The following is a 23,261-nucleotide window of genomic DNA, read 5'->3' as shown; positions in this document are numbered from 1 at the left end:
CACTATACAGACAAAACTAACTGCCACTACTAGTGAATGTATGTAATAGTTTACAGTACAGATGGTTTGAATAACACTGCCTGACCCAACATGATACATCCTATCACAAGAGATTACCAAACGATAGACACCATAAATTACAAAGAAAATTACTTTACAGCACTTAAAAGATTAGTCCTGGTCACATTTCTCTCATTATAGGCAAGATTTATATTGGAATTTGAAATTTAAGTTCTTCAGTGTATTGACACCACAACTGTGAGAATATTAAAGTTTTCCCTGTATTATTGAGACAAATGTGTTTAGTCTGTTTCACAACCAACATATGGGTTTTAATGTTGTCACTTGTACACTGAGTTTCAAACCATTTGCAAAATATCAGAATAAACTTCTTATATATCAGTTGGACTGTTTTAATAATAAAGCAACAACAACAGAAGATAGTAAGAAGGAAAAATAAAAATTTCTTGCATGGTATTAGCAGTACATAAAAATCTGACACACGGTTGTCATTCTAAATACTGAATCATATTTTTATTATGAACTAAATATAAAATTATTCTAAATTACTGAACTTAAAACTACTAATTTAAATGCAAAGGAATTTATAAATCACAAACTCTCAGTCTAATTTACGTAAAGACCATGCACTTGCCACTTGATAGATCTTAACCCTAACACTCGTGGATCAACTTCTTTCCTAAAAATATATCTATTTTGAGTTAATTTTTCAATATAATGATTAATATAAATAGATATATGATATAGCATGATTTAATTTATAGCAAAAATATTAGAAGTCACATACATCCCATGCAGTTTTTTCCAAAAGCATATTTTCTAAGACTTATAATAATAAAAAAAAAAGTACTATTGACCACTACTAAATACAACCTCTACATGAAATGGCAGTTACTATAATAAGAACCACCCACTTCATATTGTACAATCCAGAGAACGACATTTCATCACATGCTTTGCTTATGATCCTATGATTTGTCAAATGTGATATAGAGTGACTGGAATAACATGGTACTGAAATTGACACCTTTGAATAGGATTGGCTAAAAGTTTTACAACTGAGGTTTAACACGCCCAGATGCTGTTTTATAAAGAAAACATACTAGAATACCAATCATAGATGGCAGGACCAGTGCTGAAGTGGAAGGAAAAATTTTTTTAAATGTTGAAAAAAATTTTCTTCTTAGAGGGTTCTTATTTATAGTCTCAAACATATTTCAGGATTATTTTTTTTATTAACTTTCTCTTTAAACTTCATCAAATAATACAATTTTGTACAAATAATCGAATGTTATACCACTATTTCCAAAATTAAAATCTGAAATCCAATAAAAGATAAGCTCTCTATAATTTTTAAATTGAAAAATGTGATTTTGTCCTCACGATAAGACAAAATGGCCCAGGTGGGTAAGGGGTTAAATAGTGTATGATTATTTGGAGCTAACAAAACCTTTCTGAATTTTTTTCCTAGCATAAGCCAAACATCAAGCAGATGTAAAGCAGTCTTGTCTCAATCAAAATAAAGAGTTGTTCAGCCACACATAATATGTCATTTAAAAATTAAACTTTGAAGTATGAGCACAACTGTTTGTTTTTATACTTCTGTCACTTATAATGTTGTTACCACTAATTCTTAAGTTACAGCAAGCCTTGTGTAAAAACTAGTTAGGTTCAAGGGTCATATTAACCTCTTACTGACTGTTAGACAACAAATGTATAAACAGTGAACAGATATAGCTACAAAAGCAACAAAATGAACAGTATAAAAGATAGCAGTACCAATGTGTAAATGTACATAAACCTACATCATTAACTTCTCTACTACTCTATTGGTCCAGAATTCCAATTGGGATCACAAACAATATTATCTCATTTCTCAATGACAGTAAAAAACATTCAGATTATGTTAATTCCCCCACCCCAAAAAAAACAACAATTGTATACATAATATGAGCCTAAACTTACCATTTCCACTGCTGCACACTGCCTTAACAGCTTTTTTCATTTTTCCCAATCCATCTCTGTCAAAATCTAGAGTCTGCAAGAATTCATAGTAAGCTATAAAATGATTCCTTTATTCTACAAGATCTAGATAATTAAACATTTAAACCTTTGTTTTTATTGTAAAAACCTGTTTTGAATGCATGAGACTGTTTTCAGTCTTACCAGGGTTTTTTTTTTTTTTATCCTTTACAGTAAGTTATTTGATATGTTATTGTATTTTTGAGACTGGAAACAGTCTCATTTTTAGAATTGTGTACAATAAATTGTTGTTTATTAAAAAGTGAGTTTTTAAATGACAATTAACTAAATTTCTAGCTTCTATGTATCTACCTCTGTATAAACAATACATCAAGTACATAGAAAGGTGTTTAAGTGCTTTATTTATGTTTTATATAACTACATATTATTTGCAATAACATTTACCATAACCCTGACAGTACTTTTATATTATAGACAATTCTAAAGTTGTTTTCTGGTTTCTATATGTAAATACCAATTAGCATAATATCATTAACTTTCATATTTATTTTAAGACCAGGTGTTGAGTATACTACTTCCAAATAGATTGCCTTCAGAGATGATAGACAGAACAAGATTGGGAGAGTTCAAGAAAGGACCTGCTGAGTACTTGGGGAGTTAGGGCTGGATATCAGTAAATAGGTGTTTGTTAAAATTAATGGGGCAGCCATAATCGGCCAAGGAGTCCCTCAAATGTTATTTATGTCCATGATTGTTGAAAGGCTAACGTTCAGAAACTAACTTGTTTGATCAAAGAAGCTGATTGAGAAAATTTCTTAAAATGTAAAAAGTGTAAGAGATGCTTAGGATTTTCTTGCTAAATTTATCAAGTTTGCTGAAAAAACTGTATTCTTTGTAAATTTTCATGTTCAAACCAGAGACCAAATCCTAAATGGACAAAAAAAAATTACATGTTTAATAAATTATGAATATCAGAAGACTCTTGACAAACTATATAAAATTATATAATTAGCTAAGAAAATCTTCTCATTTATGGGTAAGAGAAAGACTAGCTAGTTGCATTGTAAGTTAGTTGGATAGGAGAAGGTAAAAGGTTGTTAATAATGGAGACCAGTCAAACTGGATCTTTGATACTAGTAGAGTATCCCAAATGGACAGTGTTTGTGGAATATTTTTTTCTTATTTACATTAATGATGTTAACAAAACATAATTAGTAAAATTTAATTATAGCAAGTCTGAAGTAATGCACTTTAGTTATCATCTTTTGTATCATAAATTGAAAATGAATGGGAACCATTCAACAGTGACTTAAGAAAAAGACAGATAATGGCCACCAGGGTCCTTGTCCCTCAAATGTTATGTTAGTAAAGGATAAGTCACTCAAACCATCAAAGCAGTATCTGTTGCTAGCAGTCAACAGATTTTTAGGGTGTTTTTTTATAAGCTTACTGATTACAATTCAAAATAAAAAAAAAGATTATCTCTCTCTATACTCCTAAATCACCAGTTAGGCCTCACTTATATATTGTGTACAGTTCTGGATTCCTTATCCTGAAAAATACTGAACTATTGGAAAGGGTTCAGAAGGAGGATAGTAGGATGATTCCAAGACTGAAGGGTTTTGTCTTATAGGGATAGATTAAAATATCTCAATTTATTTTCTCTTGAGCAAAGAAGAGTAAGTGGTATTCTTAAAGAAGTTTACACGATTACATAGGGTATCAATAGAATAAAGGCTTCTGATTTTTTTACCATAAAGTTTATGCTATATTCTGAAGATAATACAATGAGAAGACACAATTTTAAGATTTGGAAAATAATAGACTCCAATCAAAGTACTTATATTTTCTCTAACACAGTGATTAACTTATGGAATGAGCTATCTTCGGCAATAGTGGAGGACAGCAGTTTACAAGAGCATAAGAAATAAACAGAGCTGTGTGATTAGTGGAATTTCATAATTGTTTAACAGTTGGACTCATTAACCCTTTCGAGACGGGTCACGGGTCAAAGGCCATGTCATTGGGTTTGTTGACTCACATTCAAAATTTTATTGAACTACCATTTCATGAATTTATGTCAATACGTTTGATATCAAACTGTAGATTATAATTGAAATTTTAGTATTATACATTATTCAATTTCTTAGTTTAGAAGTAAATATTAAAAAACACAGATAAACATTGATTTTTGTGTGTCACGTGGTATGTTGAATGCATTACTGGTTCAAATTTGATGTTTCTGAAGTCAAAATACTAAGTCTATAGTTTCAAAACGAATTAGAAACTCAAATTACAGATATTGAAAATGCAAGAATATAAAATAAGAATGTCTTATCTTTTCTATTTGCTAAGATATTGCTCACCTAATAAATCAAACACAGTGGCACCCCGCTTACCTCTTTCCATTTTTGGAAATGCTCCCTTATATACACTTACTTCTATATATAACATGAATAACCAATTGGAAGCTCAGAATGTCCCTTAGTGGTTTTCTCAGCCTTTCTAACATACCTAACATCATTTCTTTCTTTTGAACCAAGATTTCAATGAGGTAGGCTGTGTCTTTAGTCTGCTCGAAATTTCATATTTTTTTAGAGTAAAATACATCTCAGTTACTAAGCTTGACAAATTATAGTTGAATTCTATGGTACTGATCTAGTAATTTATGATTTTTCAGTTCCTCAAATGTATATATAAAACCTATAAAAAATTTATCTTCCTTCATATCCTCCACATGCAAACTTTTTAAAGGCTTAGCAACCTATGTCAAGCAGCAATCGAGTATATAGGTTGTAATTAGGAGATACAATTGTTTGTTTTACTTCTTTATTTACTGTTTTATGTTTTAGAAAAAAATAACTTTAAAAACTTATTTCAAAATAGTAATAATCTATATACACATATCATGTATAATAAATAAAATGTGTCTGTATTTTACAAAATACTAGTGTATTAGAACACAGCCAAGACAAGTTACTTTGTACAGACCAAAAGTCACCTTTATATTATTTGATACGGTAACATGAGTGTACATGAGCTGCGTCGTTGTAACTTATGCACTGTTAACTAGGCACGGGTGAAAGGTCAATATAATAAAAACAATAAATATATATAAATGTATAATGTTATGAGTTTTAAGCTATTTCATCTAAACATTTATGTTTTTGTGTTATAATTTGTGTTCATTCTAGAATGAAAGAGGCATGATTTATGTTTATTTCCTAATTGTTTATGGTGGTTGCTAGATCAGTCAAATTTACTGAACCCGTACAGAGATTAATTACTGAAAATAACAGATAAAATATATAAAGTTTTTTTCTTAAGAAATGTTTGATAACTATCTCGACATTATAAAGATTTCGCTTGTGAAATTTCAGAATTTTCTGATGCATAAAAGTATTCTTAATCTTAAAATTAAAATTACTTTGCATGATAGATAGGCAAGATTTAAAAAAAAGGCACGAGAGAAACATTGCTTTACAAACCTTAAGATTTAATACAAAAATTATATATTTTGTTTATGAAAGCATTGTAATGTTAACTGATTATCTGCCATATTTCATTAACATTCACATGTAAAAGTTATAGCATGAAAACTGTAACAAGCACAAAATGGTTAGGAGGTCGGTCCCAGGGACTGAGCCCAGGTTGAAAGAGTTAATCATTTACATTTAATAGATTGATTATTCTAATGAGAATTATCATTATTCTAATGATAGTTGGAATAACTGAAATAGTAATAACTGTAAATACTAATTTCAATTAACTGATTATTTTCACAAGTCTTGACACTAGCTAGTTGCAATTAAACAGGAATCCTATTTGTGTAAATTGGTTAACAACTTAAAGGTGTTACATACTGTTAGACTTCTCAGTCCACGTTTAATAATTTCTGACAAACACAATTAAATGAGCAGGTTATTCAACTAGTGTTTTTGTTTCACCAAATAACAAATATTAACTTGCTATAGCTTTCTTTATTGACTTTACCCTAAGTAAGACTTATTATATTTGTAGCTTATAAAGTACAAACAATATAGCAATTTAAGACTATACTATTGTTTAGTCCAGGGTTAAGATGAATAACACTAACAGGCATCAGTGTGACTAGTTATGTAACCGATGGCCACTATGCCATACCCTTATAATCATGAGTTGTGTACATGTTGTCCCTTGCAGTCTTACCAACAAAAGAAGAACTAGCTGCTAAAATATGAGCAAGCTCATTTGATATGCAAGATTGTTTGTGTTATGTTTAAGCTACTAACACTAAGTCATTATAATTGTACAGTCCATCCTTTTTGTTAATATAAAATAGTCTAAGAAATGGTGGTGGATGCTACTGACTGATTGCCTTACCTCTATTGACGACAGTAGATATCTTCAGTAGCTTTGCCATAAGTCATAAACAAAGATGCAAATATAATGCCCCTATGCTAAAAGGGTAAACCCATTCAGTGACAATGACCCTCAAATCATGAGGCAACCATTCTAGTTACCAGATCATGCTAGCTTGAAATTGAAGCTGAACAGCCTTGAATTAATTAAAATAGCAGCACTAGGACCTATATGATATTTTTGCCATTACAATGAACTTTCCTGAAGCTTTTATCAATCATCATGCTCAAATCCTTACATCTCTTCACAACATTAATATTTCCCACACACAAAATATATGATATTTTCAAATTCTATACTCTCAATGCTTCAGTTCTGATAATTTACCAATGTTGAAACTCGCTTTTTATGGATAATCCCACTCAGAAAGACTACTCCTGCATAGGAAAGATTTTGCAAAAAAATCAGCATTATACATTACTATAGATTATTATCAAATTTAGAAACCTTGTGGCTTATAGTTATAACTTATAGTATACATCTGATATATCACATAGTAATATACACTATACAGTCCTTATCATTAGCACACATGATATAATAATATAAAGGTCCCGATCTAACATATTAACAATAACACTACTTCTCTCAGTAATTTGAACGATAGGCTTGAACTTTGCACGTATTCCTTAATAAAACTTTTATTCATAGTAAAACACGACAGTGTACATGCTCACCTCTTCTATAGCTCCGGCAGCTTGGCGATACTTCGACATTTTTATTACAAAGCTTGAAGTTGTTGGTGAATTACGATCTTCCTGAACATCGGAAATAAACTCCCCAACGTTCATTATTAAGCCCCCAAGCATTTTTCTTTCTTTAATCTTTTGTTGTGATAGTAAAAAAAAATCAAATCATTTACGCATTAGAAGATTAATGTATACCAATGACAAATACAAATATAGGCCTACTATTTGCTGTAGACTTAGAAATTCCCATAACCAGACAAATTATAAATATAAGTAGCTTACGCCTCATACGAGACTGATACAGTGACACACCTTTATGCAGAGGTGGATCAAAGAAAAACTTATAATCGCCCTATATGAATTTTTTTGAAAACCTAGTAAAAGTATTCGATATAAAAAACTGATCGTGAGTTTCGTAACCTTAATACTTATGTAGAATGAATAAAATGGACAGTCGAATTTAGTAATAGTTTTTCATTATGACGATATCAAACTATGAGTATGATGAGGAAAACCAGGATCTATGGTAAACTGAAGAAAGAAAGAAAGGATCTGTGTTTAATATACTTATTTTCCATTACAACTTACTGTAAATTAACTTGAATTATTTTTTCTTTATTGATGCCTGCTTTCCTTTACATTATCAGGAGTTAATGAATCATTTTATAATTCAAAATAAACACAATGTAAGATGGTTTCACCTTTTAAGTTTTCAGAGACTAGTTACAAACTTCACCGACGCTGTCTTGTTTGAATAAGTTGATAGTGATAGTAATATGTTAGAAATAAGTTATAATTTGACGTAAAGTTAGTCTATATCTAATTACGTTACACTTCTAAGGCATGTAACTTGAAAGTTTTCTTTATCGAATAAAACATAAGCAGAAAAGTTTTGCAACTGTGGTGATTGTTTTTATACATATTTGCACTTTACAACTTTTTGAGTATTAATAGTATTAGTACCAGTAGTTATAATGTTTAATTCTTAAAGTGAAACTTCGCTATAAAAGTGTGAGTACAAATTCGATCCTCTTGGACTTATGTGCACCGTACGGTACAGGGAAGTGTACCTTATAACTATAAGTATAAATAATAAAGTATACTATAAGTAATAATAATACTTATTAGTGTTCTTAAGACTTGTTAAAGTATAAATATATATATAATGTTGTATGTGAATACAGTACTGTGAGTAAGCTTACATGTAATGACTAATGTCTAATAGTAATACTAATAGCATATTGTACAGTGAATTTTTAAGTGCTGGTTTGTTTGTTTTTTCAATAGGTTTAACTAGGTAATACTTGTAAAGGTTTAAGATAATTTATACTAACATTCAAACAACATACACATACAACCTAATTTATACTAACATTCAAACAACATACACCACATCATCATGCAAACCTTTGCACACATTTATAACATATTTTATTTAGTACCTTTGCAATATATGTATAAATAATAAAAATTTGAGACATTTGTTGTATGAAAATAATTATGCTTTTGTACTTAAGCAGTTTGGATAAACATCTATAAATCTCCGTAATGGCAAACTCCTTTGGACTGATGGACAAAACAACTGAACAGATGAAGAAGGTGGAATCTTATATCACTACTGGAAAGGAAATGACAACAGATTTAACAGAAGAATTGTTAAAAGTGTCAGGTATTATATTAAAATGACAAAGTTAAAAATAAGCTACATGTAGAAGTAAGAGGTTGAAAGCTCAGTTTTATATAAATAAATCATTAGATTAAAAATTGTCTTTTTAATTAAATCATGTAAGGCCAGATACAAAATCTGTTTTCTCACTTGCAACTGCATCTATAAACTGTTGACACCTTGCATGTTTATCTTATTTTTCAAATCAAAAAATTCCTGTGTCTATTTTCAAGTGTTTTTAAGACCATTTATACGAAGACTTAACTAAAGATAACTTTCATCTGGTATTATCTAGCAATAAGGTTGACATTACAAATGGTGATAACCATTATTTTAGTGTTTGAGCAACATATCGGTCACATTCTTTAAAAAACAAAAGCATCCTTTTTACAGTTTTTAAAAACATCTGATGAGAAACTGAGATTTTTTATTATTATTAAATCTAAATAATAGATGTTTTTAAAGAGCCATGTTAAATGTAATCCATGTACTTCTAATCTTTACATATAACATTTACGGGACAACAAGGTTGTGTTGGTTTACTGCTTTAAGAGCTTGAGTGACTTATCCACCACTGCCAAAATCCGTCAAGGCAGTTTTCTGTTGCTAGTAGTAAAACTAATAGAATTTTAGTGTATTTAGAAATTTATTGATTACAAGTCAAAAATGGTAATTTTCTCTATACAAATCACAGTTAAGGCTCAGTTTGAATGCAACTTTGGTCTCCTTATCTAAGAAGGATATTGACTTATTTAAAAGGGCTTAGAGGAAGCTTACTAGGATGATTTCACAGTCTAAGATTTCTTAACTTAATTTTTTCTGAGAAAAGAATTGAAAGAGGTGATCTTATTGAAATTTACAGGGTTATTCAAGGAGGATCAGTAGGATAAATACATTCAATTTCGTTTCTGGATACTATAACTGAAAATAAAAGGACAGAAGTTTGAGATTTAGAAAAGATAGGCTAGACACATATTAGGCCACTTTTGTTTTGATAGCAAGGCATTTGAATTATGGAATGAGTTGCTACTGGCAATGTTCCCTCTGACTTTGTCAATCCATGTGCAAAATGGATTTTTTCATGTGCACCAGTATCAAGGTAATGTGCAGATGTGTGCTACCAGTTTGTTTGTTTTTTGGTTTAGTTAAGGTCAGCACTTTACACAAGTTGAAGAGAAGAATCTATGATTTTCTGAAAAATAAAGAGTGGATTTAAATTTTTACTTTTCTCAAGCATGGACAGCTTTGAAGAATCAAATGGTATCTTGTTGTCCATATGTTGATTTATGACTTTGTTGTCAAACATTTAACTAGTTCATCAACTTTTTACTTTCCATTCTTAGATGATTCAGCTCCACAGGATGAACTCAACATTTTAAAAGATGTTATGCTTCAACACCTACGAATGCAACAAAATATACACCAGTACCTACAAGCTGTGAACATTGCAAAAATGAAGGTGTGTTCGGGATATGTTGTGTATTGGTAGGAAAACTTTCAAATATATGTTTATCCAGTGGTAGTTCTATTTAGATAAGTAACATTTGACTCATGAAAATGCACAGTCTTTAAGGATCATGAAAATATTCATGTAATTAGTTTCATCTGTTTCATTTTGTGGGAGTAAAAATAAGCAACAATTAGCAAGAAACACCATCTATGGACCCATCCAGTAGGAAGAATACAGATGGTGAATTTTTGTTGTTTTCTTTTAATTGATGTAGGGTTTAAGCTACTGTTCTGCTAAACATTTCAAATACGTGAAATTAGGCAAGACTTGAATTTCTTGTATTCATTTTCCCTTATGTATCTTAGTGCCATTGATACTAAGGTATGACCACCAATACTGTGTGCTGGAGAAGTTCCCACCTATTCTTCCTATTTGTGTGTGTGTGTGTGTGTGTGGTACACTGATAGATCTTTACAATCTACAATTAGGTGTCAAATTTGGTCTAAACATAAACCATACTTGAAAGTTATTCAACAAAAACCACTCAAAATTGACAAAAAGTTTTGCTCATACCTACACAAAAAGCCACAGTAATTATCCATCTAAAACCTTTACTACAGCTTCAACTAAGAGTAAAAGTAGCCAGGTTTTAGTTTTTGTCATTCATATTAAAGATGTCTGATTTAGAGCAGCAAAACTATATGGTGAAAACATGTGCAAATACACAAGTATTGGTTAGGCCAAGTAAACTCGATTAGCAGTTTCTAGCTCAAGTTTTCAAAAGAATCATATGGGAGTACGATTATTATTCATTATCCCCTTTACAGATAGGTCACAGGTCAAAGGCCATGTCATCGGGTTTGTTGACTCGCATTCAAAATTTTATTGAACTACCATTTCATGAATTTATGTCAATACGTTTGATATCAATCTGTAGATTATAATTGAAATTTTAGTATTATACATTATTTAATTTCTTAGTTTAGAAGGAAATATTAAAAAAACACAGATAAACATCGATTTTTGTGTGTCACGTGGTATATTGAATGAAGCACTGGTTCAAATTAGATGTTTGTGAAGTCAAAATACTAAGTCTATAGTTTCATACAAATTAGAAACTCAAATTACAGATATTGATAAGCTAGAGTATAAAATAAGAATGTCTTATCTTTTCTATTTGCTAAGATATTGTTCACATAATAAATCAAACACAGTGGCACCTCGCTTACCTCTTTCCATTTTTGGAAATGCTCCCTTATATACATTTACTTCTATATACAACATGAATAACCAATCCAAAGCTCATAATGTCTCCCTAGTGGCTTTCTCAGCCCTTTTAATGCATTTGGATGCCATCCCTTTCTTTCAAACAAAGATTTCAAGGAGATAGGTTGTGTCATTAGTCTGCTCAAAATTTCATATTTTTTTAGGCTAAAATATAGCTTAGTTACTAAGCTTTATAAATTGTAGTATAATTCTATGGTATTAATATAGTAATTTATGATTTTTTAGTTATTCACCTGTGTATATATATAAAACCTAAAAATAATTATTTCATTTTATATCCTCCACATGCAAAATTTTAAAAGGCTTAGCAACCAGTGTCAAGCAGCAACCGAGTACAAAGGTTGTAACTAGAAGAGCTAACTGTTTGATTTACTTCTAAGCACAAATTTACTATATTTTATGACATTATCCTAACTAAACAGTATTTAACATCACATATTGTTAGTTTAAGCAATTAGCATTAATAATGATGCTTGGTACGGCTGCATACTGAGTGCATGTGGGTGATGACAAGAAACTGTTAATCTAGATTCCATGTTGTTACAATAAGAGAAGTTATTAACACTAGTTTAGAAAGAAAAAACTACCACAATATATTTTAATGATTCTAGTTGGTTCTGTAAAGTATAGGCTGCATACTTTGTTTACCCACCATCATGCCCCATGTTGAACAAATAATGCAGCTTGGCTAATTAACAAATGAGTATTTGCTCCCAACACATTTTTTTTGTACTACTTGCACCATCTGGTGATTTCCTGCTCAGCTAGATATTGTCTTCCCCCTATAACCATTCTCCATACATCAGTACAACTCTGAATAGGTAATTTATTTTTATTTCATTTCTCCTTTTTTTTTTTCAGAGATCTACTTTACAGGTTATGGATCTTGCTCTGTGGTGAGTGGTGACTGTCCAGGTATAGTGTTATCCAAAATCTACACTGTGAGATCTGTAAGGTCTGTCATGCTTACTGTTGAGATGGGGTATTCCACAAGACCATTTGCAGATTCTTCCTTTTGGCATATTGCATCATAAGTATGTTTGTACTGGAATGTACATTCATGAGACCAACATGACTAATACAGAAAGAGATTGCTGCCCATCTCCAACATTTCTTATATTACCAAATCTGGAATGGTCTGATTTTCAAAATAGTGTTACGTGGTCATTCATTGCATTTCTTCCCCTCCCTTTTTTCCAGTGAGGTATGGAAGTCCTTACCACTTACCAGTTCCTATGTGCCAGGGTGTTGGATCATGAAAGGATCCATCTGAGTGTGCACAATACCACTCAGCCGAGAGTAGGACAGTGGGGTTCTTGCCTGTGTAGAAAGCATGACTATCTTCCTGCTGCTTGTCTGATGTCTTATTCCAGATGCTGCTGGCCTGGACTGGACTGGATTTTTCCATTTATTTTGCAATTTCACCCTCTGGCTGGGAACCCTCCCTCCTACCACTGCCTGTATGTCCGTTCCTGGGACACTGGTTTTGGTTGGAGATGGACCAATCAACATAAGTCCTCACATGTGAGTGGGCTGGGAACTTCATCTTACTGTGGGCTGAATGTTACATCCCCAATGCCAATTTGGTTTAGGGTCTCGGAACAGAGGCTACTTTTCCCTTCTGGTTCCTAGACCTGAGGTGAAAGGTTGAAGACACCACTCCTGATTACGGTCCCACATGCCCTAACCACTCTTCACACATTCCTTTTCTGTTCTGAATTGGAATTTTTACCTTGTTCCACCCTTTGATTGTGACACCACACCTGTTTGTTCCACATGGACAAAGAGTACACCTCAATCAGATGTAGTACGGCCTCCCACGAGTGTGTTTCCTCTCCGTGCTCTTCAGATGCTTTTGATGGGTGCTCATCGGGTAATTTTACACCAGTCCTTCCACATGCTCAATTTGGGATTCTAACTGTAACTGTGAGAAGAGGTAAGTAATCATATCAGAATTTAATATTTTCCTACACTGTAAATAAATTTCCGATAGATACTTACCTCCTTTAACACTTCCCACATATCCTCTCCACTTCCGGTATCATTTTTTTTTGCCTAATATTTTCAAATACTGATTGAGTTCAGCTTCATAGAGAGAGTTGGGTATACTAGGAGAGTTTGTCACACTCCTAATGGCAGAGGACTGTCACATGCTAATTTGCATGCTTAAACGCAGCTGAACAACATGGAATTAGGTGGGAGTTTCAAGGCTAGTGGCAACCAAAAATTTGTGCGCTAGAGTGCAGTCAACTCGAGAGTAGCTGTAACTGTGAGAATAGGTATCTATCAAAAATATATTTTCAGTGTAGGAAAATACTAATGTTTAAAATGCCTCAACCAGGGTTGCAGAATTTTCAAAATCTTCAAAGCACAGACTCCAAACCTTCCTGAAATGTGGAGGAGCAACTTTGTAAAGTTTTTTGATAGAGACTTTTTGGATTAGTGCATCATTGTTAATTCATCTTCAAAACTTTGATAAAGTTCCTCATAAAAGATTGTTTAGTAAATTGAATGCTTATAGGTTTGGTGGGAAAATGACTCAAAAATTGATTTAGCAGTAGATACTGATGACAAATTTTTGTGACTATGAAAGTATGATTAACTTTTTCAAAACAGGCTTGTGTGATTTGACCACGTGACCTCTTTGTACTCATGTAAAGTCTATAGATTTGATACTACTAACTTTAATATTGTATGTATATCTTCAGAAAATTTGGCAATCTTTCAGTAAACATTATAAGCCTTTTTGTGAAGTATTTTAAATAAAGTAAAAAAAGATTTGTCCATGAATATATATCGAGTACTTGTTTTGAATAATCCACATGCAAAGTGATTTTCATGTTAAGATTAAAAATACTTCATCTCAAAAATCTCAGATTTGATTTGTGTAATCGTTAAAACCTCATAAATACATTTCAAATGTTTGTTTTCAGTAAAACTTTATATTTTATCTGTTATTTTCTATACCCTAACTCTATACAACATTGGTCAATTTGACTGACCTCCTAATCACCAAAAAAAATAAATAAATACAGTTAAATTACCCTTTTTTTTTCTTTCTGGAATGACTTCAAATTGTAACATAAAACTACATTCGTTTATCCTAAATAGTTTTAAACTTGTAACAGTATACATTTATTTATAATTAAATTTTATTGTTCTTTGAATAGTGTCTAAATTCTATTCATGCCATTATAAGTTGTAAATCACTTAGGGAATGTGGAGGTCACTTTATGCTATCAAATTATGTTACTCAAGAGCTGCTTGCATGTGTGCCTTATTAAACATTTTTATTATGTTATTATTATTTATTTTACCTAATCTCACCTTAACTGTTCAAAAGAGATCCTTATTTTTACATTTTAGTTACTTTTATAATAATAAATAAAGAATAAACATGAAAAACAGGAAATAAAGTACTTACATGAATCTTCTTTTTTCTTGCTGTCAATTGTCGATGCTACTTTTTGTTATACTAATGGTAGTAATGCACTAAATAATTTTTATTTAATTAAATAATGCACTAAAGAACATAGACTAATAACATGTAAAACTGTAGACAATTTTCCCTAACTATCACAATTTTTCTGGCCATGTGACAAGAGCCGTTACACTTTGAGACTAATAATGCTGGAAGATGGCTTGAATGAAAGAACTTTAATATAAGTTTAACATAAAAGCAAGTGTACAACATTTCGACAAGGTTTTGTCATCATCAGGAACAAGTAGTTTACACTGACACACACACACACACACACACACACAGTATTGAACAAAGAAGTCACATGACCAGATATTGTTGCACAACTTAGAAGAGGCATCTAGGCACCCCAGGGTGTTGGTTTAGCATAGGGTTGTTTTGTTCAATTAAGATGAATTCCTTGATTTTTCGTTTATGTTTGTTTTTTTGTTTAAAATTACTGTGTTTTTTATAGAAATGCTATGGTTTTTTGACTTGCAATAGTGGAAAACATGGGACAGTTTTTTATTGTGTTCTGTGAATCTGGTTTTCAATTTTCTTCCTGTTTCTCTGATGTACAATTCTAGGCAGTTATTGCATGTTATTTTGTAAATTACAGTGGTATTGTGTGATTCTAAATAATTTTTGTTTAATAAAGATTTTAATTTAGGGCCAGGTTTTTGACTTTGACAGGAATTTTGTGTTTAATGGCTAGTTTTGTTCAAGTGTGGATTATTCTTGAGATGGTTTCAGGGACGAAAGGGAAACTGCAGTGTAATGTACCGTTGTTGGGTTGTTTAGTGTCAATTTTGTTCGTGAGTTGAGTTTGTTGTGGTGAATGTTGGAGAGTTTTCAACACAATGTATTGCACAGTATTAATACTAGGCAGTAATTTGATTCACCCCAGAATACCACTTTGGTTCTTTAGTAGTTATTGAGAACTTTGGACAGATTTGTTGAACACCTTCTAAATGTAACATTATTGGCTAAGTCTTCAAACAATTTTATTTTGTAGTGAGAAATGGTTCATCAGTATCTAAGCAACTTTATAGCAACAGTTTATGTCTCATTTGATAATGTTGGAAACTACCAATACATAAGTACAAAATTTATGTTTTTTAAGCATCATATTGAAAATATTTGAAAGAGAAAGATTTACAAAGTAAATACATTTTTACATATTTTCTACCACTTCATATGTTTTGAGGAAAACGTTTTTAGTTAGAAATACTGCTACCATCGTTATTATTGTTGGATAATTTTCAGATTAATATTCTTACTGTTCTTACAATTTTATCATCAATATTAAACTAAAATTAATTTGCTATTAATAGAAATCAGTCAAGTGACAAAATCAGTCAGCTTTTAAAGGCTGATAATCAGTTTTTTATTTTATTGTCAAATTTAATGGTTTAAGTGCCACAGTATATCTTTATATGTCAAACATATGTCTACAACAAAATTTCTTATGGGATTGTTCTTTCTTTACTCAGATCTCATCAGAGTGTGAGTCTGATGAAACCTCATCAGTTTCTTATTCTAGTATATTGGAATCATCATTGAAGGAGACTTGTCAAGAAATAACATCTGAGGCACTTCAGAACACGCCAGATTACAAAACATTCACTGCAATGATTGATGACTATCTTCAACCAGGTAAGAAGTAACCAGATTTGTTAAACAACTATATATTGTATGTTTTTCATAACCTTGATTTTTTTCTTTCTAAATTTTCCTCACTTTATGAAACAAGATATTACACATTAGATAATTTCAGTGTTATTTCCAAAAGTTTCTTTTAAACATTCAAGCAGGCATGATTTCTGTATCTTAGCCTTGTATAAGTCCATGCATCTTATTTTGTACCTGATGATGACAAAACCTTGTCGAAACGTTGTACATTTGCTGTTATATTAAAGTTTTTCTTCATTACCCATTCAAGCCGTCTCCAGCCATTATTATTTTTACTGTGTTTTATTATTTTTGTGATTTCTCTAATATTTCTAACTGTCATATTGTTCAGTTGAGCCAAAATAACAGTGGGAAGAACTGTTATTTTAGCTCAACCCATTAATATGATGGCTAGAAATATTAGAAAAATGATAATATCATCTAAAATAAGGATGAAGGGTTAGAAAATAGAAAGTAAATAGATGGTGTGATCTTTTTTAAATATGTAAACTAGTAGTCACTTGATCATGTCTTTTTTTGTATTTATATGTTGCACAGCCTTTGTTTTTCACACTCTAGAGGATGACACTAATGATTTTGAAACATGTAGAGTACCTTTTAAGACTGTTGATCAGTTTTAAGTAAAATTTTCATTGTGTATTATGCAACATTGATTGTTTGAGTATTTTAATGTATTTCAACAGTATGAACATCAGTTAGTCAATGCTATGGTCCAGACACTTTATATGTGTGCTTAGACCTAAAAGAATTGTTTCCATCTGAGTCATTATTTCTTAGAACACCTGGACCTCTTATAAAATTGTTACAGAATTGATTTTTAATTATTTAGAAGATAGAATTCTCATGACAAAGAAGTTTCTACTTTGTTGATGTCCTTAATATGTGAAGATGCAATAGGTATGACTATAAGTAACAACTTTTGAAAACAAGACATCCTGTTTACAAATGCTTTAATTTTTCTTCTGAATATGATAAATATTTATAACTATTTAATTTTAGTTTAAAATTTGAAATGTTTGTTTGTAATTGTTTTTATTTTCATTTTAATCAAATTATTAGAAATAAAGAAAGAAGATTAGATCAACTGAGCTAATCATTTGCAGAATATATTATTGTCATTTTAATTTTGCTTAAAATATATAGGTTACTTTAGAACTGAGTGGTCAACATTGACTAATTCAAACTACTGAATTACTATAGTGGAATTCTCTTTCATATACAGAATATTAAAAATTTGGTTACAATGTTACATACTTAACTTTTCAAAAAGTTAACTGATATCGTACTATCATTGTAAAAATGAAATATTACTGCAACTAGTGTGGTGAAGTTAAACAGTGTTGTTACTTATTAACCCACTAATACTATATTATCTGAATATACTTTCTGGATTTATTCTTATTCACTCCACTTGTTCACTTGTTTTTTCAAGGTTTGTAAACTAAACTTCTAATTATCAAGATCATTATCAATGCCCCAACAAGATTCTCCCTACAAAGTGGTCCATTGAACCACAGGTGTTTGGCTGGCTGTGTTTCCATTGGGGTACTCCAGACCTGGACATATTTGCCACCCACCTGAATTCCAAGCTTCCCAGGTTTTGGACCCCAATTTCACATCCTTTGGCTGTAGTTGTAGATGTCCTCAGTTAGGATTTGGAGGGGGGGGGCATTACCTCTATGCCTATCCACCCATCTGTCTTCTTCCTTGTGTTCTCTTAGGCATATAAGTCACTCTGCATCATGTCCTCTTAGTAGTACCACTTTGGCTCTCACAGCCATGGTTTCCTTTTCTGTGCCTACTCCTATTGACACTTCCTCCTCAATTGGGTGTGCTACATCCTCATGCATGGCTTTTGTCTAGTCCATTGCCAGATAGGCCAGACATTCCTCACAGGTTATTTTCCTGAGTTCCCATTCCATTCACCCTTCCTCAGTTTCATTTTACCAACATAAGTGGTATATCTAACATTGTTGGTCTTTTTATCATGGTTTTCCTCCATTCCATCCTACTCTCCTGCACCTGAAATCCTTTCTCACCTGGCTTTTCGACAAGGGACTTTTGATATCCACCATAGCTGGTTATCAGTCACTTTCTATTTCACGAGATTTCACCATGTCTTCACTCCTCTGATTCTCACCCTATTGTTTTGTGTATACTTCCCTCCCTGATTGGAGCCTAAATGTTATCCTCCATGCCTTCACATTTCATCTCTACAAGCCCATGTCATCCTGTTCCTTATAACATCTCTCCTTAAAGACCTTTTTCCTCCTCCTATTGGCATGTAGGCATCAAGGTTCAGATTTGTTTGCTCTCAATGTCTCTGGCACATTCTATCATATGTCATCCTCTTTTCAGATCAGTCTTTTCTGCCCAAAACATTAGCCACAAGTTAATAGAGGAATTATGTAGTGCACACAATTTATAGTGGCACTATGCACAGTTCTGCCTTTTTTTATTTTTGACTACTTGAAAAATATTTTTTTACCACAAAATTAAAGTCAATGTTATATGTTAATTTTCACTTTATTTCAAAAGTTTCAAATCAGAAATATTTTAGAATAAACATTTTTGTCATTTCCTAATATTTGCTTAGTGTAATTCATGAAGAAAAACGAAAAATTACATATTTTCACACCTGCACAGCTGTAAAGAGTTTTGCTTGTAAACAATGCACTTATTGACTTTTTTTTATTCAGGATTTTTTCTGCCAATCCCAAAGAATAATTTGTTTTTACTAAGAATTTATAACTCTGTGAGAATACATTATCTTCCATTTATTGATTTTCAAAGATTGCCCTTAATTTTCATGCAGGCCTTGGTTGCTACCTTGTTATGATGTCATATCAAGTGGTTGGATCATTTACTAATGAAATACAGTTTTGAAAACAGCTAAAAGAAAGTTCAAACATGATTGGATAGAGAATTAGAGTATCATGTTATAGTAAATATATAAGTATAAAAACTATTTATTGTTTCTGTAAATATTCATTTTGTTTGTGAATTGTAAAAGTATTTCTTTGTTAAATTATATTTATTTGAAAGCTAAAGAAATGTTTAATGAGAACATATTGGATAATTTGAGAAGTAAGCTTATACAGTTTAGAGACAGGTTGAATGGGTAACAAAGAAAACTTTATTAACAAGTTTAACACAGTAACAACTGTACATTTGAAAAAGGTTTTGTCATCATCAGGTACAAATAGATACTGTAATCCATATACAGAGCAAAACAAAGAAGTTACAAGAATAGAGATTGCTTAAGGCTTAGTGAAAATATTATGTTGATGTTTGGTTTTGTGTTTAAAATTACATTGCTTTTACTTTTTAATTGACATACTGTGGTTTTCTTGAGTTTCAATGTATGTAACAATGACAAATTTTTATTTTGTTCATCAAACAAATTAAAATCTTAAACAAATCAGATGAGTTAAGTTTACTGTTCATGAGTATGGTTAGTGACTGCAAAATGTTCTAATGACTCAAATCTTTATTGATTATTATTTTGTTGTTTATCTTATTTAAACAATGTACATAAATAAATTGGCTAAATGGCTGTTTAGTAATTTCTAACTGTCATCTTCATATCTTTCAAATAAAAACATTCTTAGTCTTATTGGTGATAGTACATTATTGAATTATTATTTTATTTGACTTACACAAAATCAGTGCGCATTTTACAGCCAAACAAAATGGTAACTGCAGTTTCATCTCTAGTTGACATTACTGATATATTCACCAATTTCCCGATTATATTTACAAATAATTTGTGTCAAAGTATTCTTAACCCAAAAATAAGTTTTTTACAAAATGCATAATGACAACCTCCAGAAGATATCTGTTGTATGAAATGAAGGGTTCCTCAAAAATAAGTTAAAAAAAAAAGACTGCCCCCCAGTGGCACAGCGGTATGTCTACGGACTTACAACTCTAGATACCCGTGGTGGGCAGAGCACAGATAGCCCATTGTGTAGCTTTGTGCTTAATTACAATTAAACAATCAAACAATGCTAGGTGAAAATAGAAAAATTAGTACCATGTTAGAAAAATCCAGCAGTTCAGAATCTTATGAAGCTAGTGGAATGTTGTACTAATCGTTTAACAAATACCAGAAACTGTTGCACTCTGATTATCATTATCTAATAGTTTGCTACGTGTTATAATTGAAATATATTGTTTTTGATACCCTTAATTTACTGCAATTTAAGTGTGCTTTTTAACATGCATTTGTATATTTTCAGGCATGAACTTGTGAGAATTTATGTATCCCTGCTGTCTTTTATTTACAAAAGTTCTTATTTTTATATTGCAATATGTCTTAAGATTGTAAAATTATTAAGGTCATGTAATCTAAGTTATTTAACTGCTTTGTAGAAGAGGCTTTGGTCAAAGAGACTGAGTTAGATGATGATATGATACTGACTCAGACAGTTGTCATTCCCAAAGATCCAATATCTCAGAAGGAAGTGAGTGAACCAGTCAAGAACAAGTTTTGTGGACATACCTATGAGAAGACTACTATCCTACAGTATATTGGTAAAAATAAGCATGTCAGGTAAGTTACATATCATTACTGTATTGTCTGTGATTATAAAGGATGTTTCTTTGTCACACTTGGGAACTGTTTTTGTTCCTGGAAGTAATCAGTATTTATTATGTTATCACACAATTGTGTTCAGTTACATAAGTAATTATATATTACCTATAACCAATAGAAAGTCCAGGTTTTCATCTATCAAATGACATATTGTATAACATTGTGTTCTGAACAGATAATGTCAATTTCACTCAGAGTACAAGATCCATTCCCATGGGGAAACTAACTACTAGCTTGGATGAATTTGTCTCATAGTTAGAAAGCCAGAAAAATTTTGAGTTATGGGAAATTGTCTACTTTTTACATGTCATTAGTCTATGTTCTTTGGTGCATTATTTAATGCACTACTACCATTTATATATAAAAAGTAGGGTTAAGTGTCATTGATAGTCAACAGAAAAAAGAGAATACTTGGGTAAGTATTTATTTTTTGTTTTTTAATGTTTATTCTTTATTTATTATAAAAGTAACTAAAATGTAAAAATAGAGATCTCTTTAGGTTAGATTAGGTAAATAAACAATAATAATATAAAAAGTATTCCATGAGGCACACACGCCCACAGTCCAGATTTGCTCATGGGTAATGTAATTGGATAGCATAACATGAACTGCATGTTCCCTAAATGATTTACAACTTATAATGGTACGAATGGTAGTTAGACATGGTTCAAAGGGCAATCAAGTGGGCAATAAAACAATACAATTTAATTATAAATAGATGTATACTGTTACTAGTTTAAAGCTACTTAGGATAAACTTAGGTAGTTTCATGCTACATTTGAAGTCGTTCTAGAAAGAAAAGAAGGGTAATTTAGATTTATTTGGTTGTTATAAGGTCAGCTAAACTGACCAACTTTATATAGATTTAGGATAGAGAAAATAACAGATAAAATATAAACAAACATTTGAAATATATTTAGGTTTTAGAGATTACACCAATGAAATTTAGATTTTTAAGTTGAAGAAAAATATTTTTAATCTTAACGTGAAAATCTCTTTGCACACGGACTATTCAAAATAAATACTCGATATATTAAAGGACAAAACCTTATTTTTAGTTTATCAAACATATTTCACTAAAAATATTATTTGTTTTATGTGAAAGACTTATAATGTTTACTAAAAGAATGCCAAATTTCTTGAAGATATACACACTATATCAAAAGTTATTAGTATAAGATCTATAAAAACTTTATACGAGTACAAAAAAGGTCATGTGGTCAATCAAATTGACCAAGCCCATGTGGAGAGAGTTAAACAAGTTCAATATTAATTTCAAAGTAAGGGTAACATAAAATTTTGTAACACAGGTACTATTTGCTGTAATTAGAATTGTTTGATTTCCTCCCCCAGGTGCCCTTATATAGGATGTTCTAATGCACAGGTTTTGAAGCGAGATCACCTAGTGGAAAACAGTGAAATTAAAAGATTACTTGAACGTCGACACAGGCAACAGGAACGAGAAGGCAGATGAAACAGCAAACTATTTTTCTATTTTAGAATAAACCTTCATGATTTGCAAAGTAACACATCTTGGTTTTAAATGTGTTATTTGTCATTCTTCTTGACAAGAAACTTGCCCTTTTTAAAAGTACAAGAAAGATATAACATCTGGTACTTTAGCATTTCAATAAACTGGAAATTTCCGAAGTAAGTTTATTGTTTTTTGGCATATTGTTGGTATTGTGTATTTTTCTGAACCTAATTTATTTGTGTATTACATAGTTATTTGTACATTCTACTGAAAGACACTGCTTTCTGTTCACCAATATATCCTCTGAACACTGATCATTTTCTGTAGAAATATTCAAACAAATCCCCCCCCCCCAACTGTGGTCAATTCTTATACTTGAAATAAATTTGTGTTTTAGTGAAAATTATATTTTCAAGATTAAACTTTCTTATCCTGCTTACCTCAGTTCACTCATCAATGTCAAGACTTGTATGACAGTTAAGTTTCAAAATCAGACATTCTCAATTGAATAGTATTCTTTTCCTTTAACATTTTGGAATGT

The 23,261-nt window shown here is 31.2% G+C and overlaps 2 protein-coding genes across 10 annotated transcripts in view; one reads left to right on the top strand and one right to left on the bottom strand.

Moving 5' to 3' along the window:
• The window catches only part of LOC106464183 (arfGAP with SH3 domain, ANK repeat and PH domain-containing protein-like), a 94,964-nt gene extending 87,519 nt beyond the window's left edge, over positions 1-7,445 (bottom strand). For 2 of the 3 annotated variants that reach the window (XM_022391877.1, XM_022391878.1), the window contains exons 1-2: positions 7,083-7,411; positions 1,987-2,059 (exon numbers count right to left, since the gene is read on the bottom strand). In XM_022391877.1, the coding sequence (XP_022247585.1) occupies positions 1,987-2,059; positions 7,083-7,214 (205 nt within the window). In that variant the 5' untranslated portion in view covers positions 7,215-7,411. Of the gene's footprint in view, positions 1-1,986; positions 2,060-7,082 lie in introns of all 3 variants that reach the window. The other variant, XM_022391876.1, reaches the window with a different exon arrangement.
• Positions 7,446-7,524: 79 nt separating this feature from the next.
• Positions 7,525-22,920, top strand: LOC106464181 (E3 SUMO-protein ligase NSE2-like). Of its 7 annotated transcripts, none has more exons than XM_022391881.1 (6): positions 7,525-7,620; positions 8,612-8,763; positions 10,104-10,219; positions 16,451-16,613; positions 21,024-21,204; positions 22,600-22,920. In XM_022391881.1, the coding sequence occupies exons 2-6, from the start codon at positions 8,643-8,645 to the stop codon at positions 22,718-22,720; spliced, it is 702 nt and encodes a 233-aa protein (XP_022247589.1). In that variant the 5' UTR covers positions 7,525-7,620; positions 8,612-8,642; the 3' UTR covers positions 22,721-22,920. The 7 variants fall into 7 exon arrangements, with proteins under 7 accessions (XP_022247589.1, XP_013779761.1, XP_013779759.1 ...); XM_013924307.2 differs by having other exon boundaries at positions 7,538-7,620; positions 8,615-8,763; XM_013924305.2 differs by lacking the exon at positions 7,525-7,620 and adding an exon at positions 7,824-7,935 and having other exon boundaries at positions 8,615-8,763.
• Positions 22,921-23,261: the final 341 nt, after the last annotated feature.

This window comes from Limulus polyphemus, unplaced genomic scaffold (genome assembly GCF_000517525.1).
Source record: "Limulus polyphemus unplaced genomic scaffold, Limulus_polyphemus-2.1.2 Scaffold1581, whole genome shotgun sequence".
In the NCBI taxonomy this organism is placed as follows: domain Eukaryota; kingdom Metazoa; phylum Arthropoda; class Merostomata; order Xiphosura; family Limulidae; genus Limulus; species Limulus polyphemus.
Note: the sequence above shows the minus strand (reverse complement) of the source record. Positions and strands in the feature narration are given on the sequence as shown.